This window comes from Pseudorasbora parva, chromosome 18 (assembly GCF_024679245.1).
Source record: "Pseudorasbora parva isolate DD20220531a chromosome 18, ASM2467924v1, whole genome shotgun sequence".
Taxonomy (NCBI): Eukaryota; Metazoa; Chordata; class Actinopteri; order Cypriniformes; family Gobionidae; genus Pseudorasbora; species Pseudorasbora parva.
This window is the reverse complement of record NC_090189.1, coordinates 42,783,431-42,805,795: the sequence shown is the minus strand read 5'-3', so window position 1 is coordinate 42,805,795 and position 22,365 is coordinate 42,783,431. Positions and strand designations below refer to the sequence as shown.

The 22,365-nt window shown below is 43.3% G+C and overlaps 1 protein-coding gene across 1 annotated transcript; it reads left to right on the top strand.

Moving 5' to 3' along the window:
• The first annotated feature begins 20,489 nt into the window (after window positions 1–20,489).
• On the top strand, window positions 20,490–22,365 carry LOC137046062 (zona pellucida sperm-binding protein 3-like). The gene is made up of 9 exons (XM_067423116.1): window positions 20,490–20,731; window positions 20,855–20,936; window positions 21,118–21,236; window positions 21,311–21,414; window positions 21,491–21,668; window positions 21,780–21,897; window positions 21,978–22,060; window positions 22,133–22,224; window positions 22,295–22,365. Exons 1-9 carry the CDS (start codon window positions 20,490–20,492, stop codon window positions 22,363–22,365), a joined length of 1,089 nt encoding a protein of 362 aa, XP_067279217.1.

Genomic DNA, 22,365 nt, shown 5'->3' with positions numbered 1-22,365 from the left:
GGCACCAAAGGGTCCTAAAATCTGGAACACGCAGATGAGGCCCTGAAGTAGGTGCAGAAGGTCCTTAACCTGGAACACGCAGACGAAGGAACCTTGAAGTGAAGGTTTGCTCTCCTGAGCTTAACCTTGTTGCAAATGTCTCTGTGTGTCTTCTGCCTCTTTGGACCAGACACTCAGAAGTTGGTCAATCTGCTCTGGTCTCATTAGCATGGAGACTCGGGACGTGCTGTAGTCGTCTGGCTGGACTAAAACTCTGAACGTAGTGTTGGTTAATGTCTCTTTCCTCATAGGCTGGAGGCTCAGAACGTTGTCGTATCTGTTGCTGCCTCACAAGCTGTAGATTCAGATCCTCGGATCTTGTGTTGTTTCTCTGGTTAAACCAGAGGCTCAGAACTTGGTTGCTCTGTCACAGTCTAATCCTCGGCGGACAGACTCAGAACCTGGTGAACTGTTTGTCTCTCACATGGAGAAGACTCAGAACCTGGTTGCTCTGTCATAGTCTAATCCTCGGCAGACAGACTCAGAACCAGGAGTGTCTATTGAAAGGGTACCTTTATCCTTTTCCGAATAGGAGGAGATTGCAATTTGGCGCTTCTCCATTCCAGTGTTGCTATTGGCTGCTGGCATCAGAGAGGGCACACAGTGTGGCCCACCCTTCTTTCCCCTGTGGAACTCATTTGCATACTGTACACAGTTAGAAGTCTTTAAAGTTCTTTAAAGTTCATCAATGCATTTCTGACTTTCCAAACCACCATCAGAATACCCTTGGCAATATACTAAACAAATATACACCAAACATGATGGAAAAAGATTGAACTGTCATGTGTTCATTCATTTGTTCATTAACAGCTGAGTTTGTGGAAGATGTTGCATTACAAATAGCTGTCACTGAGAATACTTATTTCTCTGAATAAGTATGAGATGGATATGTGTAGTTTACATCAGTCTTAAGGTTTCCAAACATAGTTGTGAATGGATTTGGATGGATCAGTTTTGGCCTTTCTTTGTTTCACCCACTACTGCTGAAGTCCCGAGGAATGTTTATGGCCGTCACAAATCAGGTCATTAGGGATCCGTCTCTAGATGGGTGAAGGGCAGAAACTGCATGTGGACCAATGAGAAGTCCTGTCCTTCCTGGGCTTGGTACTAGAGGTCTTCTTCTTGCCCTCAAAGAGGTGTCTGGATGTTGTCCAAGCATCTTTATCTGATGGGTTGGACATCTTGTTTGTGCTAGTCCAACAAGATCCAATCAAAATGGAGCAAACCTTTGTCCACTGTTATGGGCAAAGAGGGGCCCGGCCATAAACTGGGCCCTGGAATTCTGGTGTCCACTACATACCCCCCTGATCGGCTTGATCGAGGACCTGAAGTCGTTGATCTGGGCGATGCACTGAAAGGGAACAGCAGAACAAAACACACACACCTCACCTCTCCCTTTTAACCAATGGCATTGGAAATAAAATTTGGCTCAATATGTTCTTTACAGAGTTAAATGAGCCAAATAAATGGTTTGGTAGAATAATTTCTAAACAGGTTAGAAGCTTTCTAGAGAAGGTACCTATGTGTGGATGAAAATTACATTTCCTAAATTTAGCTTAAACAGTTTAGAATATCAAAAGAGTATTCGTTGTGAGAGTAAACGCTTGAAATGTTTGATCAGATTTAGCAGGAAACCAATTATTTAAATGTCTAGATTGACATAATTTGGTATAGCACTATCCAAGCTGTAAGCTAAGTGCACCTGCTTGGTTTACTTGCATTGCCTGATTAACAGAATCCTCAACTAGTTCACCTGGTACCACCAATGACAAGATTTTATCTTTCATCGCCTTATCAGGAGCAAAGCTCACAAGTAATAATTGCATTTTTATACAGACTAATTAATGGGAGTAGTCAGGTTGTATGACATCCATTATCCTGGCTATGCTAGAAGCTCAAGAGGCTGTATGTTGACCAGTACTGGGGGTTGGGAATTTGATTGCTCTGCCTGAGGTTTGCAGCTTCCTCTGGAAGGCTGTACCACAGGTCTAATCCACTATCTCTTATTTTTGGAGGTCTCCTATAAGAAAGTTTGAATGGCTGGAATAGAGAACAAATTATCTAACCCTAGCTGCGATCTGCAATATTTTACTGTAAGAGTGGTGTAACAACAACGAGCTTATGAGTTTAATGTCTCGGGGAATAATTAACTCAAAAGGGATTTAATATTCAATATTCATGAATTTATGAATATAATTTGCCAGTTGTTCATTACGTATTAAAATTTTCCGATAGGGAAAATTGTTTAATTAAATACAAGTAACCCTTTATGAAATTGCTTGAGATTATCCTACTAAGTTTGTCCTGCAAATTAGTTATAGACTTTTCAAATCAATTCTCAATAATGGATTACTGCTTTTCGAGCGCATGAGAAACATTAACTTTACTGATCAGGATAAGTTCAATATTTCAAATGGTCATACAGTTTACTTTACTAACATAGTAGCATAAGCAGTTAGGTAACGTTTAGATCGCAAGTTTCATTGACTTCGTGTATGTGGCAGAATAACAGATTCAACTCATTAAATGTCTTTTGAAGGTTTAATAAACACAGACTAAAAAAATAACACTACAATTCACACAGAAAGTACATACTAAATATGCATCACGAGAGTAGAAGTATAGATATTAACGAAAGAAAACATAAAAGAGAATAATGAATAGACTGAAGTTAGAGAGAGATAAAAGAGAGAGAGAGAGACAAAGAGAGGGAGAGAGAGAGAGACAAAGAGAGTGGGGGAGGGTAAGAAACAACTTTCCTTCAGTTCACCACATACGACCTTCACGGAGTTAATTTATCCCAACGGGAGAATAACACACCCTCTTTACAGCAGTAAGAATAAGAATACTTGCATTCTTTTTGGTTTCGTTTTGGCTTCTCGCTTGTGTGCGTATGTTCCTGCGTGTTCGGCGGTCCTTTCCGAGGTTGGGAGGGAAGCGGCTGTTTGCTTTAGCGATGCTTCGTGTTCTTGAAGATCGGATTGTAGAAGAGAAGATTTTTGGAAGGGCTGAGGCCTGCTTGGAGGGCCTGCATTGGTGGCATGGCTTAAGTGCCAGCCCCCCCACCGTGGGTGTTGGCTCCCACAGTAAGAGCAAGAGGAGAAGTGAAGAGAGCGGAGTAAGAGAACAGGGTAAGAGGGGGCCTGCTTGGAGGGCCTGCATTGGTGGCCTGGCTCAAGGGCCAGCCACGAGGACGTGTTGGTTCAGCCAGACAGAGAAGAGAGAGAAGAGAAAGAGGGAAGAGCCTGTCTTCACTGGTCTTTTTAAGGTCTGGAAATAGTCCCACCCTCCAGGGTTAGACTTAACCAATGAGAGTGTTGGGATTTCCCGGCGGGAAATTCCTCAGCAGAATTTATAGCTCTTTGTTTAAAAGTTGGACTCAGTGGGTCTCTGAGTTCTTCATACTATAATTAATGCAACAAACACACACTGCATTTTCTGAATAAGTGATATACATGGAAGTGTAGGTCGTGAAGTGAGCATTAATTTGATAGGAGACATGACATATATGAGGTTATCTGAACTAGTAATTTGTTAAGACAAAGATAAAAAGATGCAAAATACCATACAGAATAAACATTTTACAAGACAGTTATGTGTTTACATATAATGTCCTGGGGTGCATGTTCATTTATAGATGGTTTGTCTATAATTTGAGGCAAAAGCTCTGTGTCTTAAGCTCTTTGTGTATAAGACTTCATGTGGCCACATTCTTTCCGGCCATAAAAAGATCTTATCAGATGGTTTCCAGGGTGACTGAAGAATCTCCCTCTGTTGTGTTGGAGGAAGGTATGCTAGTGAGCACAACTTTCAAAACATATTTGTTAAATGTAACTGGCGATTGTGTGTTTGATTCGCCTGAGTCGCTACATAATCCCCCCTTTCGCTAGTTGTTGTCCCTCCTATGGACAACAACGAGCGATATCAAAGATTCAGGAAGATCAGACACACCATAGCCATGTTAGGCTCCAGTTGTTTGTGTCTCCTGAAGTGATGGTCGTTCCACGGCAGATAAGGCAGACAGTAGCCCAGTTCAGGTCTCTGTGCTTGTGCAGCAGGTGTCGAGGCAGCAGGTGCCCTGACGATGCGTCTCCTGTCATCCAGAAGTCCGTTTGTGTGGTGCAGGTGTGTTGTGGGCTTTCTGCAGCCCTGGGTGGAACCATGTTCCTCGCAATGGCCAGTCAGTCCTTTAGGTCTCCTGCCTAGGAAGATGGACTGCATCTTGACACTTTTATGTCCTATGCTGACTAGGAACTTTTCAGAGGGTGCCTCGCATTGTGGCCAGGCTGGGTGCCTTCTGGTGATCCACTTTGGTTTCTCTGTTTCAAAGTTCAAAGTCATTGGGGTTTTGAGAATCCCTTCAGAGGCGGCCTTGTGTTCGTTTAAGGCCTTCTTTCTCAAATCACATGCATGACATAGTGTGGGGCTTGGCAGTATTGCCTACAAGATGACTAACTGGTGTTGGAGGAGAAGGTTCTTGAAGCTGGTGTAAGGTTAGGCAGAGGGCTTGGGCTCCTCCCCCCCTTTGCATTTGTGTGCAGGGCTGGAGGAGCTTGCACTGCTGATGTGAAGTTCAGGAGAGTACGTCTTTCTTTTGAGGATTCATTTGCAGTTGGTGATCAGCAGTCCAGGTTGCTCTCTCAGTACGATGCCCGAGGCTGGACCCGGTGTGATGATGTCTGGTGGTGGCTGGCCTCTGATTGTCTGGAGGCACAGGAGCATGATCACGGCCGCGTTTCTTAGGCATTTCCAGATCTGTTGCATGGCCTCAGTAGTGAAGTGGATGCCTCTGTCTGAGTTGATTCTCAGTGGCAATCTTGACTGGAAAAAGATGTGATTCATCAGGTGGTATGCCGTGGTCTGGGCGGTGTCGTTGGGTGCTGGTTGACACTCCACCCACTTGGTAAACTGGCACACCACTGTGAGAAAGTACTTTTTGCCTTTTGTGGACCTGGGCAGGGGTTCTACCCGGTCGATTTGTAGGTTTGACCATGGGAACGTGGTCCCTCTGTGTTGCAGTGGGGCTCTGTGGTTCGGGTTTGCTGGTTGGAACCGGCAGCGAACTAGCCCTTCTCTAACATACTCTGCTGCATCTTGATGCATCCCAGGCCCATATGCCACCTGTTTCAGTGTGTCATACGTGGCTCTGGTGCCGTGGTGTCCAGCACATGGTGTGTTGTGGGCGTACATTAGCATCACCCCCCTTTGCGACCGTGGCATTACAAGCTGTGGCGCTGTGTTGCCATCGGGTGCAAACCAGAGAATGTTGTCCATAATACGCATCATGTGTCTGGAGTTATGTAGATGCTTGTGGCTAGAGTCATCAATGAGCTCAGAGTCAGTGATAGGGTGGTTGGAGGGGTCTGAGAGGTGGTCAAGAATTGTCTTTATTGCAGTGTCAGAGGTTTGCATATCCGCAATATCGTTGTTGGAAATTTGCGGAGTTAGCGATAGCAGCTGCAAGGCCGGCATTGTAGCCGGTGTCGATCGCTTGCTGTGGGTTAGCACTGCAACAATGGGGCAGGATGTGGGGTTCGGGGGTGCCCACATGTCGCCGTGTGTTGTGTTTCTACTGATTGCATTGCACAGTGGTAGACTTTTGGTTGAGTTGTCTGCCCACAGTGCAGGGATACTGTTCGTTGTGATAATGTCATTCAGCTGTAGGTCATTCATGACCTGGGGGCAGAAGGCATCAGAGTCTTTGGATAGCTGAAATGTGCAAAGTAGCGAACTTAAACTTGGCTTTGGGGCTGAGGCTGTGTTGTCACAGTGTGCTGCAGGGGGTCCCGTGGCCTTTGTGACCTGGCAGTCTGGCTCTGTGGGAGTTCCCGTGACCTCTGTGACTTGACAGTCTTGCTCAGACGATGTGTGTGTCTGAAGGGGCAGAGGGTCACGCACCTGAGCCCAGACTTTCAGCTGTTTGAAGTCCAGTACGGGTTCGAAGCGGTCCAGCAGGTCTTTTCCGATGAGAAACGGATAAGTGTTCATAGGGGAGATATAGACTGGGTGTATCAGCCTCATAGGTCCAATTGTCAGGTGGATGGAAGCTACGTGCTTGAGCTGGATGTCGTTTTGGCTATACGACTGCACATTTAGCTTACAAGTGTGAAGGTTAAGGGTGCGATTTTTCCTCTGTGCTTCAAATCTGAGTCTTTCAAATAGTTGGGCGGATATAAGCGTGAGGTCGGAGCCAGTGTCAACTAGGGCTTCGAGCTTAAATTCCCTTTCCATAGTGATAGTCAGATAGAGTTTTCGAGCCATCCCCTTCTCGATTAGGTTTCCCAGGAGTCTTGGGGTGGGGACCTGTGTGTTGCTTGATAAGCCGTCTGGATATGTGTCAAGTGTCTCATTATGCGTGCAAACAATCAAAACAGCGCTTTCTGGTACGCTGGGCTGTCCCATGATGCTGTCTTGATTAGAGGCTGTTGCTGTCAGCTGTAGTGAGTGTGTGCTGCTGACGTGTGGGGGTGCAACAGTTAGTACACTAGTCCGTGACTGGGGAACAGTGTTCAGGGTGGATGATTCAGTTGCAGGAAGGCCGGGAAGGTTGATTTCAGGTATCATGTCTAGTCGTGCTGTACCTGGTCCGTCCTTCTTGTCTTCCTTGTGAGGTTTCTGTCGGAGGAGCTCTTTCAGGATCTTTATGAGCTCTGTAACTTCAGAAGCAGCTACACTTTCTTTGCCAGACGTGGGTTCAGGTCTGGGCCTACCATTGTCCCGTCGAGAGTGGCCTCTTCGCTGGCTTTTTGGGCGAGGCGGGTCCCAGGATCCTTCAGAGCGATCGCTCTGGTACCGTGGACGGTCGCCATTATGACCACGCTGCCCTCTGCTGGCTTGGAGTGGTTTGGACTCTCTGTTGACGGGTCGGTAACTGTGGTTCTGTTTGGCGCCCTCTAGGGTTAGCTCTGGGTGTTGCACAGAGACAGGGCAGATGGTGGGCTGTTTTACAGTCTTTTCAGAAATGGTTTTCTGTTTGACGTAAGCTTTGTGAGCCAAGTCTCTTAACTGTTGCGTGCCCATGCTGCGCGGGCACGCTAGCACCCCCAGGTGGTAACTGATGGTAGGGTGCAGGTTTCGGAGGAAAAGAGTTTTGAAGTTGATGTCCTCCTCCATGCCTGGGTCGTTACGTGCCCCAAAGTAGGCACGTCGCAGTCTTTTATAATAGTTCTGTGAGGTCTCACGTCGAGCTTGCTTGAGGTCCATGGCAGTGATGAACCCCTGGTCTGACTCGGGGTCGGAGTACTCACGAATTAGAGCTTGTCGTAGATGCCAGTAGTCCGCTTTGATGGCCTCTGGTTGTCGATCCAGAAAGCTGCGTACGTCACGATTAGACGTGGCCCTGAGCAGGTACAGTCTGTCCCAGTTGTTCGCGTGAGCGACAGTTTGCAAGTAAAAGTCTATGTCTTTTAAGTATGCGTGGACGTCGTGTCCTCCTGCCGGGTCTGGGCTGAAGGTAGGAATATTTCTGGCCAGCTTGTCAAGGTTCTTTAAAGCTTCGTGGCTGTTGACCTTGACTTCCTGGAAGGGCGTCCTTTCCTTTGCTGCTGACGGGGATTCGTGGAGACTGGCAGGTGGTCTTTTACACAGGGGGCTGTCGCCCCCCCTCGTAGCTCTTGCTTCGTGGCTAAAATGTGCGGAGTAACTGGTCAGGGGAAACTGTGTGTTGTGTGTTTCCCCCTTCCGGTAACGTTGCACTATATATGATTGTCTCAGTTCTCTTTGCACCATGTCAAGTTCATTTTTGAGCTCGTGTCTTTGCTGGACGAGCTCGTCGATCTCGGCTTGTGCCGACTGCAAATGTTTTGCATAGACTTTAGCTTTAATGTCTCTGTCTTTAAGTTCATCATGGGCTCTTTCCAGGAGGGATTCGCCACGCCGAAGCTTTTCGTCGAGGTGTTTCCTGGCGTCTTTCTCTGACTGTACTCGTCGGTCGGTGTCACGACGGAGCTCCTCCAGGGTCTTTTGAAGTCTTTCTATTTCTTTTCTTTGTTCTTTGTCTGTTTCGTTGTCTTTCTCTGTGTCTAGAAGCTGATCTAGACGAAGCTGGGTGAGGGCTTGGTCTCTCCGGGCCTCCTTGGCTTGAAGCTTTAGCGTTGCTGCCTCCTGTTCCAGGTTGTCGTAGCTCCCTTCGCTTAGACGTGCCTGTGCGATGAGGACGTGGGCGAGGCTTCCGAGGATCTTGGCCACTTCCTTGTTGGAGTAGCTCTGCGTGGGGTCGTGTGTCATCAGCTGGTCTAGCTCGGTGTCCAGTTGTCCCTGGCTCAGCTGCACCAGACTTCCTTGACTGGTGGCCGTTAGCGCTTCCAGCCATGTCGTTAGGCGGTCCCACGGGACGGCGGAACTGGGTGCACGGAACATTACTGCGGACGAAAGAAACACAGCACACACACACACACAGAGAGAGAGCCAATGCAAGCTTGTTCTAAGCTAACGAGCTATCGTATGAATAGCTGGGAATTTTGGCTAACTGATCTAGACAGTTAGATAATTAGACAATTCAGACAATTAGGTGGGCGGTAGCCCTGGTTGTCACTTGGTGAACTGCTGCTCGGTCGTCCCGGGACTATCTAATTCTCCTTGGGGTCTCTTGGTGAACTGAAAGAAACACAATCGTGATAGTCCAACAGTGAGGATAGGAAAGAGCACAGTGGAAACAAACACAAGATGAATTGGTCTGTAATGAAAGGAATGTCAGCGTGCGCGCCGGGAGTGTTAGGGAAAATTAATAGGCTTAATGCTCAAGATATACTAAAATTCGGCTTGTACTATGGGTTATCCCATTTAGCTCATCCGGGGTGAATTGAGGTCGCTTAAGTGGAAGATTAAATATCAAGAGCAATTTAGAAAAAGGCAAAAGTTTCTGTCAAGTAGTGATAAAACAAAAAGCACTTTTGATACTGTTTGTAATTACCAGACTGAGCTTTGTTCCCGATGGGAGGGGAAAAGAAAACTTTTGCAGAGAGAAAAAAAAAATTTAATAATAATAATAATAAAAAAAAAAATTAATAATAATAATTTTTAATTAAAAATTAATTAAAATTAAAAATTAAGATTAAAAATTGAAAATTAAAAATTAAAATAAAATTATAAATTAAATTTAAAAAAATGAGATAAAAATAAAAATTAGAAGCTCAACTTAATTCAAATTAAATTCAAAGCAAGTTTAAATTAAATTTAACTAAGCCTGTAAGGAAAATCAAATAAAAGAAAGCCAATCAAAAATCCTACCCTATAACGATTAATCTCTAAATGGGAGTTATCCAAATAAAAGAATTAATCAGGAAGGGCGTAGGGATTTAGTGTTGCGCTGACTTAACAGGGTATAGCCACACGGTGGCGTCCTTCCTTCCAATTGGACTGTCTGTGACTTAAACCTAATTTCACTTTGGGTTAGAGGAAGTTATGTTTCTTTTTAAACTTCAAATTCGAATAAGGGTGTTTAATCAGCGAGAAAGGAGATTTGGTTGTTGCTAGAAAAATTGTATAAATGAAACTGTGTACAACAGTAAGCAATAAACAATTTATAGGCTCAAACTTATTTTGTTCAGGCAGAATCAAATAACGGAGAGTGAAACTATCCGAATTTATCCACACGATGGCGCTATTGCGCCCGCCCTAGACTAGAGTTAGTTAGGCGGAAATGCTCACCAGATGGCTTTGTCTGGTTCTAGAGTCGCCCTCTGGCGGTTTGCAAGCGGCGTTGCAATTTCTGAGTCGCCTTCGCGTTTTGCAAGCGGCGTTGCAATTCTTGAGTCGCCCTCTGGCGGTTTGCAAGCGGCGTTGCAATTTCTGCGCTTTACTGGCTCTTGCAAATCATTTACAAATGACTGGTGCTCTAGATGCACGCGTAACAAGACGGGTGAATGCAGGAATTTTCCGTCTGCCTATTCACGCATTTTACATGGACTCCAATAGACATTTATCAATATGGCTGACGGTTTTCAGCATCTCTGATTCAAATGTTTTAGGTCTCAAGTCTTTGGTTAGCTAAGCCAGACTTAAACCAGGAGTTATCGTTTATCTTAACGATATAATAATTATTCTGAGGCCCCTTATATTGTACAGGAGAGTCTCGTCCTGTCCCAATCTTCCGCACAGATAGAAACTTTTTGTAGTTCAGATCAAGCGGGATAACGCAACGTACGTGTCTACAGACATCATCAAAATCTCATTATTTTGATGGAACACATAATATATTGCTCGAGTCAAATGTATGGATTTTCTACAATACATTCGTTTGGAAATCACGCGGATAAACTCTATTGCGCCTACGGCCTGCAGAGTTTTTCGGAGATCACGCGGATTTTCGTACCGTTCATATTTTTATTAATATAATCCGGCTACTTCAACATTTCTCAGCATCTGTTTATGCCTGGGTTCGCTTGGCGCGGACCGTTCATAATTCATAAAACAACACCAAAACAAAACGAAACAAAAACGCGCGTGCAGGTTATTAATACTCCAAAAATACACAATGAATAGAATATGAATATCACTCACACACACACAAACGTTTGAAACTTGCCCGCATTTTTCTCCACCAAAAACATATAACAACAACGAGCTTATGAGTTTAATGTCTCGGGGAATAATTAACTCAAAAGGGATTTAATATTCAATATTCATGAATTTATGAATATAATTTGCCAGTTGTTCATTACGTATTAAAATTTTCCGATAGGGAAAATTGTTTAATTAAATACAAGTAACCCTTTATGAAATTGCTTGAGATTATCCTACTAAGTTTGTCCTGCAAATTAGTTATAGACTTTTCAAATCAATTCTCAATAATGGATTACTGCTTTTCGAGCGCATGAGAAACATTAACTTTACTGATCAGGATAAGTTCAATATTTCAAATGGTCATACAGTTTACTTTACTAACATAGTAGCATAAGCAGTTAGGTAACGTTTAGATCGCAAGTTTCATTGACTTCGTGTATGTGGCAGAATAACAGATTCAACTCATTAAATGTCTTTTGAAGGTTTAATAAACACAGACTAAAAAAATAACACTACAATTCACACAGAAAGTACATACTAAATATGCATCACGAGAGTAGAAGTATAGATATTAACGAAAGAAAACATAAAAGAGAATAATGAATAGACTGAAGTTAGAGAGAGATAAAAGAGAGAGAGAGAGACAAAGAGAGGGAGAGAGAGAGAGACAAAGAGAGTGGGGGAGGGTAAGAAACAACTTTCCTTCAGTTCACCACATACGACCTTCACGGAGTTAATTTATCCCAACGGGAGAATAACACACCCTCTTTACAGCAGTAAGAATAAGAATACTTGCATTCTTTTTGGTTTCGTTTTGGCTTCTCGCTTGTGTGCGTATGTTCCTGCGTGTTCGGCGGTCCTTTCCGAGGTTGGGAGGGAAGCGGCTGTTTGCTTTAGCGATGCTTCGTGTTCTTGAAGATCGGATTGTAGAAGAGAAGATTTTTGGAAGGGCTGAGGCCTGCTTGGAGGGCCTGCATTGGTGGCATGGCTTAAGTGCCAGCCCCCCCACCGTGGGTGTTGGCTCCCACAGTAAGAGCAAGAGGAGAAGTGAAGAGAGCGGAGTAAGAGAACAGGGTAAGAGGGGGCCTGCTTGGAGGGCCTGCATTGGTGGCCTGGCTCAAGGGCCAGCCACGATGACGTGTTGGTTCAGCCAGAGAGAGAAGAGAGAGAAGAGAAAGAGGGAAGAGCCTGTCTTCACTGGTCTTTTTAAGGTCTGGAAATAGTCCCACCCTCCAGGGTTAGACTTAACCAATGAGAGTGTTGGGATTTCCCGGCGGGAAATTCCTCAGCAGAATTTATAGCTCTTTGTTTAAAAGTTGGACTCAGTGGGTCTCTGAGTTCTTCATACTATAATTAATGCAACAAACACACACTGCATTTTCTGAATAAGTGATATACATGGAAGTGTAGGTCGTGAAGTGAGCATTAATTTGATAGGAGACATGACATATATGAGGTTATCTGAACTAGTAATTTGTTAAGACAAAGATAAAAAGATGCAAAATACCATACAGAATAAACATTTTACAAGACAGTTATGTGTTTACATATAATGTCCTGGGGTGCATGTTCATTTATAGATGGTTTGTCTATAATTTGAGGCAAAAGCTCTGTGTCTTAAGCTCTTTGTGTATAAGACTTCATGTGGCCACATTCTTTCCGGCCATAAAAAGATCTTATCAGATGGTTTCCAGGGTGACTGAAGAATCTCCCTCTGTTGTGTTGGGGGAAGGTATGCTAGTGAGCACAACTTTCAAAACATATTTCTTAAATGTAACTGGCGATTGTGTGTTTGATTCGCCTGAGTCGCTACAGTGGCCAGTGAAGTAGTTAATCGTAAATATCAAAGGAGGCTTTGACCCCCCTTTCATGACATCCAAAGGGATTGTCATGGGCATGCAAAATCATAACCTTGCGATTTATAGATTGACTGAAAAGTCTAAACTGAAGCAAAACTAAAATGGAAATTTATGAACCCTTCTTAGGCTGAAGTTAAAGTTTAAAAGGTAACAGGGACTTGATATCTGCTGAATCTGAAAGACCCTGTTCAGTTATGGGCTACTGTTCTCTCCCCTGACTCTTGTCCACAGTCTGAGATGTTAGGTGGAGGGGGAGGGCCCTGACCTGATCATGCTTAGAAGACCAAGTCTCTGTCAGTGGACTGGTACTCCTCTGACTTGAGGTCTTTGAGGGCTTTAAGAAGTATGTGCTGGATCTCTGCTAAGTTCTCAGCATCCTTACGTTCAGTCCCTCTAGATTTCCAATTCTGACCTCTCTGTTTTTGGCCATTCTCAGAGTTATCTCTACTCTTCTTCTGTCCTTGCAATCTATCCTCCCACTGCCAATGCTTGCTCTCCTTTCTGGGGGCATACCTTTGATTGTTATGACCCCTGTAACCTGAGAGCTTAGGGCTCTGGGAGTTCTGCTGGAAATTGCTGCAATGGACTAATCTGTTTTGGGGAAGTTCTGACTCTACCATATGAATGGGAGTCTTACAGTCATGTCTACATTCAAGCAAAGATGAACATGGCTGCCTGTCTTGTCTGTCTGTGCCTACCTTCCCACTGTCCCAGGCTCGCATGGCAAGCTGCCTCAGTTCTCTTGCAGACATATTTTCAACATCTACCAGGAGTATGAGTGGTTTCCTAACAGTAGGGTAAAGATTACTTACAAACAGACTCTTAAACATAACATCCTCCTCTGCCTTGGGGTCATCTTTGCCAGCAAAATACATTTTCCTTAAGCGCTCATAGTACTCTCTGGGAGACTCATGGCGGCCTTGCTTAATTCGGAAAGCTGAGAGACGAGAGGCAGATGGGTTCTGATATAGAGTATACTCTACCAGAAGAGCTTTACACAATTTGTCATAATTGTTAGCAATATCTGGGCTTTGTCTATCCATGAAGCCATGGACAATCTGTGATGTGGTCTTTCTCAGAAGAAAGACTTTGTCAGTCGTGCTGGCCTCAGGAACGTATGTCAAGGCTGCATTTACATCCTTTAAATACAACTCTATGTTGTGTTTAGTTGTCTCAGGGTTAAAAACCTCTATGTCACGTTCTAATTCTCTAAGAATATGCAGTCTGTTGCTAGATGGTAGCATGTTAGGAAGCTTAGGTAAGGAGCGGAAAGTTTTAGGAGAGTCACTCACAGTTAGGCTGCTTGAGACTATGGCATCACTGTCCTGATGATGCTTTCTCTGTTCAAAGCTATACAACAGGGGGTCCCTACCAGCTGAACCAAAGGAGCGGGGGTGCACACTTTGTAGTTCAGGTTTCTGCTGGGGGAGGCACTTGACTCTATCCAGTTGACTTATCCTGTCTGTATGCTCAATTTGTTGGAGCTTCTTCAGCTCAGAAATTTTGAGCAATGCTGAATTTAACTCCGCTTTAGTCCTTGTCTCACTAGAGCTCAGAGAATTTAACTTCTCTGTCTGTTCTAGCAGGTCATTTTGGGTATGGGCCAACTCTGTCTGCAGAGTGGCCATGTCAGTTTTGACTCTTTTAAGTTCTGCTTCCTGAATCACAGTAATAGACTGTAAGCTTTTTGTCTCAGATGACAATCTACATATTTTAGCTCTTAATCTCAAATTATCCCTACGCAGATCAGCCAGCTCATTTTTGAGTTCCTGGAGCAAATCTTTATTCTGTTCTTGGGCAAGGGATATTTTGTCTGTGGCTTGGGTTTGTTGTACAGACTCTCTTATCTGATATCTCTTATATGTACTCTTATCTGACACGTTCATAATAATTCTAAAACAGTATGGTAGACTTAGGTGAACACCATATGCTATTCTTATATTAGCAATTAGTTATAATCAATAATTACAACGTGTGCTAAAAAAACATTGCAAGCTCTGTGCCACAATACAATTCTGTACACTTTGCAACTAATCCTAGTCATAAACCGTAGCATGGAGTTGAGCAGGGAAACTATCAATCAGGCTTGGAGGGAACCACTCGTTGCGATGCAATTGGTTTCTGACTTGGTGAAAGACTTAGTTTCCTGCTAAAGTTACTTCCTTTTTTATCTTTCAGTGTATTAACTTGTGTTGACAAAACAGAAGGCTCATTTCATTCTAAGTTAGCCCACCCAGGGACGCCAATTATGTAGTGATTTTTACTTTTGTCCACCCAAGGACACTAAGTAAGAGAGTGATTGGTACTCACGTCACCGCTGACGTTGTGAATTTGGATCACACGTCACTTAAGGTGTGGTTATGAGTACATCAGATGACCACCTTCCCCCCTCTTAGTTTGGGACACTAGTCAAGGCCTTTTACCTTGGCTGTATGAGAACACTCCACACAGGAGGCTGCCCAGTCATTTATAATGAATGTAAAGGGGGAAGAGTTGGTCAGCTGATTTATCTGAAAGATTGGTGAGATTTCTAACTTGTAGAGCCTTTTCTGCCTTATCAGCACAAGGAAGACACAATTGTAATAAAATAGATTTTATTAACAAAAGATAAACAGAACAATTAACACAACTACTAAATGAATACAATGAATGATAAAGGAATAAAGTGCGTAAAATGCATAAAATACATGTGAGTAAGTTAAGTGTGGCTATAGAAGAGTTACGTTATCTTATGGAAAGATAAACTGTTGTTTCTCTGAAACTAAGGTGAAGAACCTTATTATGTATCAAACAAATAAACGAAAGATTATTTGTTATTAACTAGCATCAGTTATATTACCTCTAATGTAAATTAAAAAATCATATACTGATAATAATCAACAATGCCAAGGTCTCTAGAAAGAGGTTTGGTTAAGTGATATTTACGTTCCATGTGGTTGAGTAAGCAGTCCAATGGTGATGACTTCTTCCACTGGTTTTGCTGGGAGACAATGCAGTGAAGAAAGGAGCTGGAATCCGTTTCAACAGCCTTGAACACGAAGATCTGTGGGATGCTGATCTCCTGAGGCACCAAAGGGTCCTAAAATCTGGAACACGCAGATGAGGCCCTGAAGTAGGTGCAGAAGGTCCTTAACCTGGAACACGCAGACGAAGGAACCTTGAAGTGAAGGTTTGCTCTCCTGAGCTTAACCTTGTTGCAAATGTCTCTGTGTGTCTTCTGCCTCTTTGGACCAGACACTCAGAAGTTGGTCAATCTGCTCTGGTCTCATTAGCATGGAGACTCGGGACGTGCTGTAGTCGTCTGGCTGGACTAAAACTCTGAACGTAGTGTTGGTTAATGTCTCTTTCCTCATAGGCTGGAGGCTCAGAACGTTGTCGTATCTGTTGCTGCCTCACAAGCTGTAGATTCAGATCCTCGGATCTTGTGTTGTTTCTCTGGTTAAACCAGAGGCTCAGAACTTGGTTGCTCTGTCACAGTCTAATCCTCGGCGGACAGACTCAGAACCTGGTGAACTGTTTGTCTCTCACATGGAGAAGACTCAGAACCTGGTTGCTCTGTCATAGTCTAATCCTCGGCAGACAGACTCAGAACCAGGAGTGTCTATTGAAAGGGTACCTTTATCCTTTTCCGAATAGGAGGAGATTGCAATTTGGCGCTTCTCCATTCCAGTGTTGCTATTGGCTGCTGGCATCAGAGAGGGCACACAGTGTGGCCCACCCTTCTTTCCCCTGTGGAACTCATTTGCATACTGTACACAGTTAGAAGTCTTTAAAGTTCTTTAAAGTTCATCAATGCATTTCTCACTTTCCAAACCACCATCAGAATACCCTTGGCAATATACTAAACAAATATACACCAAACATGATGGAAAAAGATTGAACTGTCATGTGTTCATTCATTTGTTCATTAACAGCTGAGTTTGTGGAAGATGTTGCATTACAAATAGCTGTCACTGAGAATACTTATTTCTCTGAATAAGTATGAGATGGATATGTGTAGTTTACATCAGTCTTAAGGTTTCCAAACATAGTTGTGAATGGATTTGGATGGATCAGTTTTGGCCTTTCTTTGTTTCACCCACTACTGCTGAAGTCCCGAGGAATGTTTATGGCCGTCACAAATCAGGTCATTAGGGATCCGTCTCTAGATGGGTGAAGGGCAGAAACTGCATGTGGACCAATGAGAAGTCCTGTCCTTCCTGGGCTTGGTACTAGAGGTCTTCTTCTTGCCCTCAAAGAGGTGTCTGGATGTTGTCCAAGCATCTTTATCTAATGGGTTGGACATCTTGTTTGTGCTAGTCCAACAAGATCCAATCAAAATGGAGCAAACCTTTGTCCACTGTTATGGGCAAAGAGGGGCCCGGCCATAAACTGGGCCCTGGAATTCTGGTGTCCACTACACTTCTCATAAACACTCAGGAACAGTTTCACTTCCGGGTTGCGGCCTTTCCGGCTTCCGGTTAACTCAGTCTCTCAGGGGGGTGCGTCAGCAGTCCGTCTCTCTCTCTCCTGCTTCCGTTTCTCCTGGTGTTTTATACTCTCTCTGCGCCCTTTACTGAAACAAGATACAGGTGTTATCAATCTGCGTCCAACCCACTCAATTACCGCTCGTCCCACGGCTCTCTCTCCCGCTGCAGACCTCGCTGAACCACGCTGAACCAGAGAGAAGGGCACGGAGAAGTTATTTCAGCAAACTTTGTAGTTTGGGTACAATCATTGGTGTACAAATAGGTATATAGGTGGGGTGTGTGTGTGTATGTGTGGTTTTCGATTAGGTTACGCACACGCGAGCCACCATCCCACAGAATGCGGAGTCGGCAATGATGATGTGATGCGCTCGGAAAAGATATGACATCATTACAGTTTCGAAATAAAATGTCAGGAATAAAAGACTTCCTGACATAGCGCTCCCAAATTTAGCGATAAATTTGAATCCCAAAGGAAAGTCTACTTAGTTGGTGTCATCTTCATCCTCCCAGGCTGGCAGCCGCACAAGGCGCACGACTGGCCATAGGTAGGTCTGTCCCTTGATCTTAACTTCAGCTGCCCTGACTCGAAGAAAACATCAATAGTCTAAAATACCAAGAAATCTTAGCTACCTCTTATATTCCCAACCATAAAAGAGCCATATTCTGCAGCAGGACGGTGCTCCATCGCATACTTCCATCTCCACATCAAAGTTCCTCAAGGCGAAGAAGATCAAGATGCTCCAGGATTGGCCAGCCCAGTCACCAGACATGAACATCATTGAGCATATGTGGGGTAGGATGAAAGTGGTATTGATGAACTCTGGGAGGCATGCAAGACTGCTTTCCTGATGACTTCATCAATAAATTGTATGAATCCTTGCCAAACCGCATGGATGCAGTCCTTCAAGCTCATGGAAGTCATACAAGATATTAAATTTGGATCTCACAGCACCACAACTTAATTTGCTGACATATTTTTGTATTTGCAGTAAATTTGTTCCATTTCTGTATAGGCGACAAAACTTTTGTCTTGCCAAAATTTGACCTTTCTGTCTTGATTAAATGATAAATATTTTTTTCTATGAAAATTATTCATTTCAGTGCATTAAACATCATTTGGGAGGGTTTTAGCTTTTCATATGAGCTATTTCTAACACCAATTAATTAATTAAAAGTCAGGTTAATATCAGGTAATTCTAGAAAATAGATAAGCGACAAGACTTTTGTCAGGGACTGTATTCTGTGACAACTTATTTACATTATGTAATGTTTTTTTTTTTTAAAGTTGTGTACATTTTGGGACTTGTTATCGGAAAAAGAAAAAGGTTCTATCTACAAAGTCAAACTCTGACTTGGCTCTATAAGGTTCTATCTGCGTGAGCCAATCAGCACTTCGAATGCACAGAAGAGGACCAATCAGGATCAACTTTATATCCAGGGTGAGAACTAAACAAATATTTAATTACTACATTAGTAATTTCTCACTAGAAAGGACATCAGAAGTGGAAAATATTGGTAAAATCGTACATTTACACACAAACTGACCAGAAAACGCGACTTTCAGACGCCATCTTTTTTCCCAGCACAACTGTCCCAGAATACAAAGCACAGGATTGTGGGATATCAAAGGCAGCAACGGATACATGTATGCTGCCTTCAAAACTCGATCAGATGAAAGTCTTTCAGGAGACAGGAAGTGAAGCTAACATTAGATTCGGACGTGGCTTAATACCTTCCTGCCTTGAAATGTGTCCTCCGAAGGCAGCATTTTCCAGGTTTCGGACGCAGCCAATATCTGTGAAGATTATGGCATGCAACGCAAATTTTTTGAGAAACCTCAAGATCGACAATTTTATTTTCATTTTTTAAAGTCTTAAAATGTCTCAGTTTTTACAATATTAAGACTTAAAGGTCAAATAGTCAACAGTTTAAATGATAGGGTTTAATTACAACAATAAATGTTAGCATGTTATTTCAGCTGTAATGATGTCTAGAGAGAAAGCCATTTTACCTGGCCCACTGTAGGTGGAATAAAATCCTGCTCAGATGTATTACAGTTGTTTAAACAAAAGAAAGATTGACAATTTCTGCAATAATATCTGGACTATGCGCTGGACAAAATATTTTGACCTACCTTGCTTAATTTGAAAAGTCCTAAATACATGGAAGTGCTAAAAATATGAAATAAATGTCATAGAAAGGATAAAACTGTACTTTCTAACATGTTGAGACATTGTTACAACATTAATTTTATATTTAATGTTAATTAAATCATGTTTTGGCAGATAGAACCTTATAATTCTTAGCGAAAAATGTGTTTTTAGAATTAGAAGGTTCTATCTGCATTTGACCCATTCCAAAAATCCCCATTTACAATTTTGAGAGGATTTTGATATTGTATATTTAGAATACATTTAGGGTCCCTCTTATTATCATGTTTGAAAGAAACTTGTTCCCCGTATACATTTTCCTATATGTAATGCAAAAACTTTGAAGCTCAATTTCTCAAAACTACTCAGAACGCAGATAGAACCTTATAATTCCAAGGGGACGAAGTGTATATTCGGCAGTCTGGAGTATATATCCAGTATATAAGTATATATCCAGTCTGGAGCCCTGCGCTTAGATAAACACGGAAGCGACTGAACGCAGCTGTGGGTAGGCCTATGTAGCCTATACAAAAAATATATTGATACTTGATGCTAGAGTATCGCTAACGTCTCGTCGGCATATCGATTTTTTTTTGCCCCACCCCTAATAACTATGATGTCTTTGAAACATCTGTGTATTTGACAAATATTGCATTTATTTCACTCCATCTTTGATAAACTATTCAAACAGCACAAGCATCCCTATAGGAAGCAGAACGTGTCGGACTTCATGTTTTGGTTTTTGGCTCCTTGCCGGAAAATTCATGTCGGGTGGCCATGATTATTTTCCTGTTTGGATAAGTTAAAATCTGTCATGGATGTTTGCAGCTCAATCTGACAACGGATAGACCGGATAATAGCAGTAATTTTAATGTGAGCTTATACAGGCACATCTGCTTCATAATGCGACATAAAAAGCTATCTTTGTGGCCAAATGTGTTACTCTGGCCTTGTGGTGGCTTGGACTGCCAATGGGAATAAGATATTCATATTTAGACGTTGGTCAGATGTCCAGATATTGGATATGTATCTGATTTAAAAACACATCTGGGAGTGGCTCAAAATGGATGCAAAATATATATATATATATATATATATATATATATATTTGCGTTTATATGCATGCAACAAATTTTGATCTGGGTTAGATGTGAGTAAAAAAAATCTGATTTTTTTGTGCCAGTGTAAACGCAGACATACAAAACGCAGAGCTGTGGGTGCCAGAGATGGATAAACTCTACAGGTCCAGAGGAGAATCAAAGGTAATCAATTAAACTAAAAGGGGAGGAGCCACCTTCACTCAATGCTGTACAAAATGGCCAAGCCAAGCACTGGTGTGTGTAGTGGCATTTGTGTCAAAGTTTGCTATAATGGAGTTTCTGAAAGGTGTCTTAGTGGTGGTTGTGATTGTTGCATTTGATCTGCCTAATGCATGGGGAAGTTTGAGATACAGTCAAAGTCCAAGAAGCATGGGGCCAAAATCAGATCCAGCTTCCAGAAGTCCTGCCCTTTCACCTCCAGGGCTCCGGAACACTTTGCAAGTGTCTTCTCAGTTTCAGAGTCCTTTGGGTTCTTCCTCCAGAGGCCTTGCACAGGAGCCTTTTGGCCTTCAGGAGAAGCAGCTGTTGCAGGGTTCAGTGAAGCCTTTGGATTGGAAGTATCCCATTGTTCCCGAGGTGCAGAGCGAGTTGGCGGTGAACTTCCAGTTGAGGTAACCCGTGACTCCCAGCAGCGTAGCGGTTCAATGCGGAGAGAACCAGGTTCTTGTAGAGGTCCAGCAGGACTTGTTTAGCAATGGTCACTTGATCCAGCCAACTGGCCTGTCTTTAGGCAGCTGTCCTGTTGTTGGTCAGGACTCTCAGTCTAAGGTGCTCATCTTTGAGTATGAGTTACAGGACTGCAACAGCGTGCAGATGGTAAGTACTCCTGAATCTGTTTATTCTAGTTGAGGATATCCAAAGTCCTCAAGGAGTGTCAGTTCACATGGCTGTTGTATTTGCAATGCCAGGGCAGCTGGTATAAACCTTTCTTAAAGGGGTGGTTCACCCAATCATCTTAGTGAGGAACAGTTGTTTTAACTACTTCAATCTCTTCCAGATGAATGAGGATGAGCTTGTCTACACCTTCTCTCTTACCTACACCCCTGAGGCTCTTGCAGGTACTCCGATTACCCGGGTCAAGGGTGCAGTTGTTGGTGTTCAATGCCACTATCAAAGGTAAGTGGTCTGTGACTTTCACTTCCCCTCGTGCAACGGGGAGCCCATTTAATGGGTCCTTTAATGAACCACAGGCTTCAGAATGTAAGCAGTGATGCCTTGAGGCCAACATGGGTCCCTTATGCCTCAACGGAGGTTGGTGAAGAAGTCTTGGTGTTTTCCCTGAAGCTTATGATGGGTTGGTACAGGTTTTTGATAAACAAGAATAAGGATTTATTTTTTATTTTTCTAAAATGTTCCCTCTTTCTCTGCAGATGATTGGTCCAGTCAGAGACCTTCATCCCTCTATTTCCTGGGTGGCGTTATTAACATTGAGGCATCTGTGAAGCAGTACAATCATGTGCCTCTGCGTGTGTTTGTGGACAGCTGTGTGGCCACTCAAGGGCCTGATGTGAACTCCCTTCCGAGATATTCCTTCATTGAGAATCATGGGTAAGGTCATGGCCCTTGATGCTATAGGACCGTTTTGGTTGCTTTTTAACCATTCATGGCTAGGGTCTAGTTGCTCACTTTCTCTATAGTTGAGTTGCTCTTTGTCTTCAGGTGCTTTGTGGATGCCAAGGCTACAGCTTCCAGCTCCCGCTTCATGCCTCGGTCCCAGGTTGACAAGGTCCAGATCCAGCTGGAGGCGTTCGTGTTCCAGGAGAGCTCCAGTCCTTCTGTATGTACTACGCATATCATGAGTTAATTCGACTTCTCTTCCCATCTTTGGTTTTCTGACGTGTCTGTCATCCCTTGCAGATCTACATAACATGTGTTGTGAAGGCAACTATTGCTTCTGCACCCAGTGACGCTCAGCACAAATCCTGTTCATTCGCCAAAGGGTATGTTGCACTTTATCTTATTTTAAAGCTGACTTTGCTCATGTTGAAGGTGGTGTCTTTGTCTTGGTTCAGGTGGTTTGCTGCTGATGGAAATGACCAAGTTTGTGGTTGCTGTGACTCAACATGTGGTCCTGATGGTGGAATTGCTGCTTCTCCCTATGGAGGTTAGTAACTTTTGCTCTTAATGTTGCGTTTGACGTCTTAACTGCTCTAACCTGGCTCTCCTCTCTCTAGGTGTTCAGTGGGAAGGCAAGGCTACACTTGGTCCTGTTGTGGTTCAAGGGCAAAAGAAAGTTCTTCAATAA